Source organism: Nematolebias whitei, chromosome 1, assembly GCF_014905685.2.
Source record: "Nematolebias whitei isolate Nwh7 chromosome 1, NemWhi1, whole genome shotgun sequence".
Lineage (NCBI taxonomy): Eukaryota > Metazoa > Chordata > Actinopteri > Cyprinodontiformes > Rivulidae > Nematolebias > Nematolebias whitei.
The window spans coordinates 30,314,453-30,324,572 of NC_056498.1; the positions used below are offsets into that span (position 1 = coordinate 30,314,453).

The window sequence follows — 10,120 nt, forward strand, 5'->3', positions numbered from 1 at the left end:
TCTATCTATCTATCTATCTATCTATCTATCTATCTATCTATCTATCTATCTATCTATCTATCTATCTATCTATCTATCTATCTATCTATCTATCTACCTACCTATCTACCTACCTATCTACCTACCTATCTACCTATCTACCCATCCATCCATCCATCCATCCGTCCGTCCATCTCTCTCTCTCTCTCTCTGGTGGCAATCTTGAATTTAAATTACTCCAATCATCTAATCCTTTATAGATTATATTTTGTTAACAAAGACAATTACATACAAACAAAAACATTACATCATCTCTCTGCAACCTTTGATAAAGATTACGAGTGTCCTGCCTCTTGAAAGCAACATACAAACACAGTAGAAGTGGTTTAAAACTTTTGACTGTGCTACATTTATTTTCATTGCATGCACAGACAGACAAACAAGTAAACAAATTGTTTCACTCTTCCTTCTCAGGCTGAATGGCTGCTATGAGGCTCTAGAGGGAGGGAACACTGCCGAGGCCCTCATCGACTTCACCGGGGGGGTTTCAGAGCCGCTCAGTCTGGACTGCCAGGCCCTCAGCCTGCACAGCGACCAGAGGAAGACGCTTTTCCAAACCTTGTCTGAAGTTCATGAGCACAAATCCCTCATCACCTGCTCTATACGTGTAAGGCTGCTTTATTTATCCTGGAACTCCAAAGATCTTTGTTGTTTCAGACTGGATTATCAATTTAAACATTTTCTGTGTTTTCCTCGTCTCAGCCAGCTGAGGGGGAAACTGTGGAGTCGGCGTTGGTCTGCGGGCTTGTGAGGGGACACGCCTACGGGATCACAGCGGTGAGGAAGGTGAGGCTGGTGGAGAGGCTGCTGAGGGCCGGCAGGACATCCCGACTCTTCCTGGTGCGCATGAGGAACCCGTGGGGCACCACAGACTGGAGGGGTGCCTGGAGTCAGGGGTGAGGACGTGTTGAACTCATCGCATCTGGCTTCTGGTACTTTGTAGGAGCTTTAGGAATAAAAACCTCAGCTGACAATGTGCTGTACAACTATTTTACAACGCCACTGCAACCTTTCTGGACAATTTCAGGCATTTTACAACAGTTCGGGAAACGTTTTACAAGTGAACATCTGCTGTTTATGTTATGAGAGTCTGAGAAACAATGAAATTAGGCTCAATGGACTAGTTAAAGGTTTTCCAGAAGTTGAAAACATCTTTGTATATTTGTACAGTCATGGGAAACAAAACAGTTCTCCTTTTCTCAAATCGAGAGTTTTATGTTTCAGGACAGGATGAAAATGATTTGGTCTTTATTACATCCTAAAATTATTGGGGACTGCCTAGTAAGAGGCAGCACCTATTATTATCCACCTAACAAAGGGTTTCTTAACTTTATATTTTACTCTTCTGTCAACTTTACTACGGCCTGAACCGCAATGTGTACCCCCACAAATACCGAAACGACTGGCTTGGCATTGTGATGTGTGCTATTACTTTTATTGGCGTTTCGAGTTACCATGGCAAAGTAGTTCGCAAACTAAGAAGCCATTTTTTTCATTCAAAATGCCTGACTGAACTCAACAGCTTCTAACTGATATAACTCAGTCATTCTTTGAGATATTGAGCTGAAATTGTCTCTGGTCGTAGCTGAGAGCAAGTTTCACACATTCCTAATGCAAATCAAAAATCCAAGATGTCCGCCTGAGCTGAAAAAGTACAAATACTCTAAATCAGCTAATTTTTAGAGATATTGAGCTCAAGTTTTGTGTAGTGATAGCTGAGAATGTTTCCCATCACATACTTTATTCAAACCAAAAAAATCCAAGATGGCCACCAATGCTACATTTAAATTCATTCATTCATTCAACCTTTATTTAAACAGATAAATCACATTGAGCCTCGAAGTCTCATTTACAAGTGAGACCAGTTTGGACAGACAATAAAAAGTGGTGAAAAATGACGCATAGGATTTGGAGACAAAAAAAATTCCTAACATGCTCTTAATCTTTGGCTGAAGGTTAACAGCGTGATAAAGAAAAGAAAAATCTTGCACAACAAGCGCCATGATGCCGACATTCTGTGGGGGGGAGGGGTGGCAGGATGAAAGGATGGTGAGCCTGTCCAGAGACAACACACAGAGGCTTTAATTCAGCCATTTTTACACAAACAGTGCTGAAATTCTGTGTGATTATTAGTGGTGTAACAGTACACGTGGATGTATTGAACCGTTTCGGTACGGCATGTTCGGTTCGGTCCACGTGCGTACCGGTGTGCTTATTTTTTCACTCGTTTAATTTCATTAACGAGAGATTATGCGCCGCAGAACTAAAGTTCCTAAGCGTAATTCAGCACGGCGCTATAGTCTTGCAGCACGCGTAGCATTAGCATTCTAGCATCTCGTTACGGTCTCCTGTTTGGGAACATTATGACTTTCTTGTTAAAAGACAAGCGCAAATCCAAACCTGTGTGTTGACCTTGTTTCACGGAGATTGGATCTGCAGCAGGCAACACGTCTAACTTGTTAACGCACTTGAAACGACATCATCCGAACGTGAACACCTCTTCTACAGAATAGCAGCTTGGATGGTGCAAAGACCGATAACAGCAGCATGTAAACAATCTTCATCAGGTAATTCAGATCGGTCGAAAGCAATAACACAAGCTGTAGGAGTTTTTAACGCTCTGGATCTACGTCCGTATTCTGTTGCTGATGCGCCAGATTTAAAGTTATTGAGCCCCGCCACGACATCCCATCACGTCCTCACTTCAGCCAAAAAGTTGTAGCAGCACTTTATGAAAAAGCTAAAACTGATATTATCAACAAGCCCTGGACCAGATTAAAGCTCTGCCACATGATGATGACCGAGAGATTCAACCACCTCATAACAGAAACGATGACCGTCCAAGAAGAGGTATTGTTATTTTATTATTGTTATCTAATTAACTTTTTTAAATTTTAAAATTATTAACTCATTTTTTTTACCTCTTTGTGCTTTATTTCCAGTCTGGGACAGAGGTAGCAGCTGAGTCTTCTTCCTCTTCAGGGAAATCAGAGATCACCTCCAGCTAAGAAGTCTGTGATGACTGAGCTCTGAACTTTTCCAGGGACAGGTGGGAGCAGGTCCAAGAAGAGGCTGTGAGTAATGAGGCCAAATACAGCCACACTGCAAAATTAGCAAAGTGCTACCTGTTGTTAGTGAGCGGTTTTCTCCACCGCTGGAGATGATGTCATTGCAACTAGATCTGTGCTTTTGGCAGAAAATGTGGACAAGTTGGTGTTTTTTTGGCCAAAAACTTAAAACTTGTCTAGTTAGATTGTAAATGGTCTGTTGCTGCTTTTTGTTCTGGTTCTGACTGTTAAGATTTTTATTATTGTTAGTATACTTAATTCATTGTAAAGAGTGCCGTTTATTTAAAACATCATCCAAATGGGTTGCTTTTATTTATTGTAATACAAATGCATTGTTTACTTGGCATATTTTCAAAATAAACATTTTGTAAGTCTTCATTTTGTCTTTTTTGTACCGAAAATTAACCGAACCGAGCGCTCCTTGAAATTGAAAGGAACCAAAATGTGATTTTAGCGTACCGTTACACCACTAGTGATTATAGCTGAGAACATTCCCCCTCATATACTGAATCAAAATCAAAAATCCAAAATGACCGCCAAAGCTTCGAAGAAAAAATGATCATAACTCATTGATTTTTCTTTTGCCATATTGAGCTGAAATTTGGTACAGTGGTAGCTGAGAGCGAACCCCAACACACAATCCTGTTCAATCAAAAAATGTAAATTGGCAGCCGCATGGCAGTCCCCGTCAGAGTTTCTCCAGGAACTTTCTGGTTTAGTATAATTATTTCTGACTTTGTAAGTGAACAAAAACACACAACAGATTCAATCATGTTTTTATTTATTAAATAAAACAGTCAAAATGGAAACTTTTTGTGAAAAATGAACTCTATACCAGCAACTTGTAAATCCACTTAAGACTAAATTTCAGCAATTATTATTGTTATTATTTTCTGTAGGACTTTATCAGTGTCTCACATGATTGTGGTGAAATTCTGACCCACTCCTCTTTACAGTGTTACTTCAGTTCATTAGGATTTGCAGACATTTTGTTTTTGCTCAGCTCTCTTCAGGTCTCACCACAGCATTTCAATCAGACTGAGGTCTGACCTTTGACTGGTCTTTTGCAAAGCCTCAATTTTTTTTATTTTGAGCCATTCTGTTGTAGATTAGCTGCTGTGTTTGAGACCATTGTCCTGTTTTATGACGCAGTTTGGTCTGAAGCTGTTGGACAGATGGCCACATTTGACTCTAGAATATTTTGGGCTTGACACAATGATTGGAAGTCCACTGTCCGCCAAACAAGGGAAGTCTGAGATTGTCATCATTGTATGTTTCCATGCAACGATGAAATTAGTTCTCTGCATTTAACTCATCAGACCTGAGATACATCCAGGTGGAGCAGTGGGCAGCTATGCAAGCACCCGGGGAGCAATTAGGGATTAGGTGTCTTGCTCAGAGACACCACGACATGTAGGGATGGCTTGGAGTCGAACCAAGACTTTCTGGTCTCCAGTCGGCTGCCCTACTCGAAGCCCTGATCATCAGCATTCCACCACCGTGCTGGACCGTTGGCACAAAGTGATGTTGCTGTAATTGTTTTTCACCAAACATAGTGCTGTGATTTATGGGTAAACATCTCTTTGGTGTCATTTTGCACCAGACGTCTTGTGGCTCATTCAGAAACAACTCTGAGTCGTGCTGCCGTCTTGTTTTTAGAAAGATTTTCTCCTGCAAACCTTCAAAACAAGCGTACTTGCCAGACATGTTCTATTAATGCTGTCATGAACCCAAACATTTAACCTGCTAACCTTTAAAGTCTAAAATGGAGTTCTTGGCTTTTTATCAGTTTTTCTGAGCATTGCACTGTCTGGCTTTGGGGTGAATTTGTTACTACAGTGTGTCCGCTCCTGGAAAGACTGGCAGCTGTCTTAAATGTTTTCCACTACAGAAGTATTTCTCTTTGTAGAAAGATGAACTTCAGATTGTTTTGTAAACGACCTTTGACCCTTCCCAGATTGATTGGCGGCAACAGTTGCTTCTCTAAGATCATTGCTGATGTCTTTTCATCTCGACATTGTGGTGATACACTCCTGTCTGCTCCAGAGCAGCAAACTGATGAAACTCCTGCTGTGACAGAGGTGATCACACCTCAGTTGTTCAGTGCATCTGGTTGCTACGCTCCTTATTGAATCCTATGGAAGCAACAAGGATGGACATGACTGACATGACATGGCAAAGACCAGATCACTTTATCCTGTCCTGATTCACAAAACTCCAGAAGTGAAAGAGGGTGGACATTATGTCGTTGCTGCATTCCTCCTGCAGGTCAGAGCAGTGGCAGCAACTGAGTCGAGCAGAGAGGGAGAAGATGGGGCTCGTTGTTCGTGACGTTGGCGAGTTCTGGTGAGTCTTAACTCATACCTAAAGCTCAACGCACAATATTTTCGGTTTGACTTCATGCAGAAATCTTCTCGTTCAGGATGGATTTCCAGGACTTCTGCCGCTACTTCACTGATGTGGTGGTGTGCCGGCTGGCTGAGAGGACCCTGCTGTGGCCGAGCTCTCACTGGAGGGAGGTGAAGCGCTACGGGGAGTGGGTCCTGGCTCCCACTCCGCCTGTTGCACCTCCGTCCACAGCGCTCCACAGTAACACCGCAAACAACGCCAGGCCCGAAAGGACCGAGCAGAGGTGGAACCGAAGGGAGACCCCTCAGGGGGGAGGGAAAATAAAGAATTGTGAGAAAAGGAGAAGCGCAGATTTTGAAATAAATGGCTCTCAGGAGGTGCTGATGGACCGGAGGAGTCGATGTGGAGGATGTATCAACCACAGAGACACCTTTTTGCAGAACCCACAGGTGAGACTGAAGAAGAAACCTGCCTAAATGAGCACAAAATGCTGAAAATACACCCAACAAAAAGTTCAGTCAGGTCATCTGGATGTTTCTTTTTTTTTGTTGTTGTTGTTGAGATGTTTCGTTTTTCATCCAAAGAGGAGGAGCCACAACAAACTTAGTCCCACAAGCAGCACACTCATGGACCAACCAGTTTGTTGGATTCCAGCTGGTTTCCGCTGTTTCATCCTTTGGAAGAAGGACAAAACGTCTCAACATAAAAAGAAACCATCCAGATGACCTGACTGAACTTTGTTGGATTTTCTACCTGGATTATGGAGCATGAACTTTGATGTTTTGAACCACTTTGGCTATGGCTGCCTCAGAGGAGTCGATGCGGGAGAGGGCAGGCCCCAGAAACCATCTTATCACCAGCAAACTGGTTGGTTCACTATGTGAGTGTGCTGCTTGTGGAACTGAGTTCGTTTGTGGCTCCTCGGACTGATGAAGTCCTTTGGATGAAGGGTGAAACATCTTAGCAAGAAAAAAATAGACCATCCAGATGACTTGACTGAACTTTGTTGGATTTTTTTGCCTGGATTATTGAGCATGAACTTTGATGTAGAAAATGTTTTTTTTCTTCCTTAGTTTATGTTTGAGGTGCGAGGCAAAGAGGAGGAGGTGCTAATCTGCCTGCAGCAGGAGGACAGGAGGATCTGGAAGAAAAACGGCGGAGGAGAGAACCTACCAATAGGCTTTGAGGTGTTGAAGGTGAGCAGGTGACTCGTGAGCAGCTGCTGTTCTTCCAGCTCGTCGCTCATCAGTCGATGTGACCATGCCTCCTGCAGGTGGAGGTGAACCGCTGCAGCCGGGTGCAGTGTGTGGTGGAGCAGGCGGCCAGCTCCATCTACATGGACTCCCGCAGCGTGACGCTGAGGGCCACTCTGCCCCCGGGTCCATACGTCGTGGTGCCCACCACCTTCCTGCCGGGCGCCACCGGGCGATTCCTGCTGCGCCTCTTCTCCCACTCTCGAGTCAAACTCAGGTGTGTGAAAAACTCTGATGGAAGTGGGGGTGCAGAGGGTGCTACTGCACCCCTGGATGAACGCAGGTTAATCACTTAAAGAAAACAGATTTTATTTGTTTAGATCACAGTAATATTTGGATATTGATTGTAACTTGTGTATGTGAACCAGCACTCTTATTTTTAATTTTTGCTGTATTACAGTCTGATGGTGTATAATAGGCCATCTGCTGTACCCTTCTTTTTTTAAGGGAGCTAAAGGAGGAGCTGCCGTCTCCCTCTGTGCTGCAGTGTTTCCTACCTCAGCCCACAGTGGTGACCACGGTTCACCTCCGCAGGGCGTCGGGACTGCGCCCCCCCAAACAGACAGGTGGGTCAGCGCACACTCTCTTGTCACTTATGGTTTTGTTTGTGTCTCTGTGTGTTTATGTGTCTGTCTGTTAGCAAAATATCTCATAAATCACTGGACAACTCTTACAGAGTAATCACTGGATGTACCTTACAACTGAGTAACTTTCCAGATAAGCCCAATTCAAGATGGCTGCCACAGCTAAACAACATTAACCAACACAAAAAGGGCTCCAACCGAATCAGTTTCATAGATACTGAGCTAAAACTTGATGTGGTAGTAAGTGAGAGTCGTCCACAACCAGTACTGTGAGTGTTACATCACGTATAAAGTTATTTTCGAGGCTGCACCAAAGAACTGCAGCTCTGTTGGGAAAGGTTTCCAGCGACATGTTTTCCTTCTAGGCTTTGATTAGTTACACTGGTGATATTTTGAAACTTTTCGCTTCTCGTTCGAGGAGCTTTCTCAATTCAAAGAACAGAGGGTGTGGGGTTCGACTTATAAAAATGAGGTAAGCGAGATACATATGCAGATTGCCCTCTCACTCCTCACAATACGTGTTAGTTAGGGTCTTTGTTAGTCTGACTCACCGATAGGCCACTCTGGTCACATGGATGAAGTTCCTGATAGGAGTGAAAATGACTGGGTATCAGGCATAAAGCTGCATTATAGGTTTTTGGAAGTTGAAATCTGAGCCCCCCCTCCTCTGTTTAAAGATGGTTTCTCTCGTTTTATATAAATGGCTTCCTTCACTCCCCTCAAACCATTTGTCTTCTCGGTCCAAAATGTGAACATTATGGTCCTGAAATGAGTGTCACTTATCCTTGAGGTGCAGATGAACCGCTGAGTCTTGTCCTGAAGACGTTCTCCTGTGATGAGCCATGCGTCTGTGAAGAAGCTGTTTGGTTTCTCCAACATGGAGATCTGGACATTCCTCGCTGCACGGGACTGCATACACCACACCACTCTGTTTGTGTTTGGGTTTTTGTCCTTAGTACGGTGGCCCTAAGGTGTAAATGAACAAGATTTGAAAAAACAGAATTACATTTAAAAAAAATAAAATAAATGAAGGCAAAGCGGAAGTGGCCAAAGCGGAAGTGGCCAAAGCGGAAGTGGCCAGAATCACAGTAGAAAAAACGGAATAACATTTGAAAATAACAAGACAAAAACGGAAATTATATAATTATTTGAATGATTCCGTTTTTTCAAATGTTGTTCATTCACACCTCAAGGCCACTGTACCTTAGGGTGGACCAGCCTCTGTCTGAGAGTCCTGTTGGGTTTGAGATGTACTGGGATGTTGTGTTTTGAAGAAAGAATCCTTTTGCACTTCTCTGATGCTCCAGCAACATAAGGGACAACAATGTTTTTCTGTCTGTTACGTCTGTCTTTGATTAGTTCCATTATTGCATTGTGGGGTTTTGTGTGTGCGTGTGTTTGTGTGTGTAATTTGGGACCCTCAGCTCCAGATGTTTACGCTGTGGTTCGATGTGAGAGTGACACCATCAGGACGAAGGTGTTCAAGGAGGAGGGAAACCCTGAGTTCAACCTCAGAACCATCTTCTACCGACGATACCCCGACACTCACATCTCTGTGGAGGTTCGACATCCTCCCAGGTTCTGCCAGAAACTCAAACGGGTCAAAGTGTACTGGATCACTAACTCCAGGATCTCTCTCTGTATGTGTGTGTAGCTGTGGAGCAGAGGTCTGCTGTGGGACTCCCTCCTCGGGGCAGCTCGACTCCAGGCGTCCGAGTCTGAGAGGAGTCGGAGACACGTGATCAACCTGCGAGGCGGGACGTCGCGCTCTGGACCTGGAGGTCGGGTCCACGTTGAGATGTCCTCCAGCCTCTGCCTCACAGACTTGTGACAGAGACTGTCGGGCTGCTGGAGTAACGTCGGGAGCTGATGGGCAAACTGATGAACTGTGACGAACATAAAATGCAAATGGACAGAACATCCGTTTATTTATTGTAAATTCTTTTGTTCCTTTTTTTTATGGTTTTACTGGATTTGTTTTTAGTGATTATTTAAAAAAGTGGAGGATATGCGTAAAAACTGCTTTTTCATTTTCATACAATTAAATGTTCAACACTGAATGGTTGTCTTTTCTTTATATAAAGAATTGTAAATATTTGATCGTAATAGTTTAATATAACCAACACAGAAAACTACGTTTACTGTTAAAGACCTGAAGTTACAGACATCAAAACACTACGTCTCTATTGTAGGAATGCTGAGTCAGCATTTTGGCTTCATTTCTGCACTTTTCTAACTTTAATTTAACTACTTCTTCATATTTTGTGCTATTTTAGCCACTCGTGTCAAAACATTCAACTCATTCAGGAGATATGTGCCATGACTTTTGGATTTTGTAATTTTTATACTATTCAAAATATTGAACTTTATTTACATCTTCCTCACAGAATTTCATGGAGATCTCTTCAGTTCTTTTACAGCTAATGTTCCCTTTTGAAAACTGCTTCAGCTGTTTTTGCCTTTCCTATACAGTACTACTTTATGATTTTAGCTATGATGTTGTTACTTTTAGCTTTTAGCAAATCTTTTGAAAGACATAGCTGTTGGCTAGTCTTTTGATAGACGTAGCTTTTGGCTAGTTTTTTCATTCAACCTTTATTTATACAGGCTAGACTCATGGAGCCATGGGGACTCATTTACAAGAGAGACCTGTCAAAGATAGAACATATAAAGTACAGACAACAAAACCGTAGACAATGACAACAATAAACTACAGTAAAAATGCAGTTAATAAGAGTAGTGTACAAAACAATGAATCAGGGTGCCATAAATAGTCTTTTGATAGATGTAGCTTTTGGCTAGTCTTTTGATAGATGTAGCTTTTGGC

The 10,120-nt window shown here is 42.8% G+C and overlaps 1 protein-coding gene across 1 annotated transcript in view; it reads left to right on the top strand.

Annotated features, from left to right (window-relative positions):
• LOC119416380 (calpain-5-like) overlaps positions 1–9,124 on the top strand; it is a 13,507-nt gene extending 4,383 nt beyond the window's left edge. Inside the window, exons 4-12 of the mRNA XM_037683618.1 lie at positions 454–646; positions 742–935; positions 5,376–5,453; positions 5,530–5,905; positions 6,530–6,652; positions 6,730–6,926; positions 7,157–7,275; positions 8,718–8,854; positions 8,948–9,124. Of these exons, the coding sequence (XP_037539546.1) occupies positions 454–646; positions 742–935; positions 5,376–5,453; positions 5,530–5,905; positions 6,530–6,652; positions 6,730–6,926; positions 7,157–7,275; positions 8,718–8,854; positions 8,948–9,124 (1,594 nt within the window). The remainder of the gene's footprint in view (positions 1–453; positions 647–741; positions 936–5,375; positions 5,454–5,529; positions 5,906–6,529; positions 6,653–6,729; positions 6,927–7,156; positions 7,276–8,717; positions 8,855–8,947) is intronic.
• The last annotated feature ends 996 nt before the right edge of the window (positions 9,125–10,120 follow it).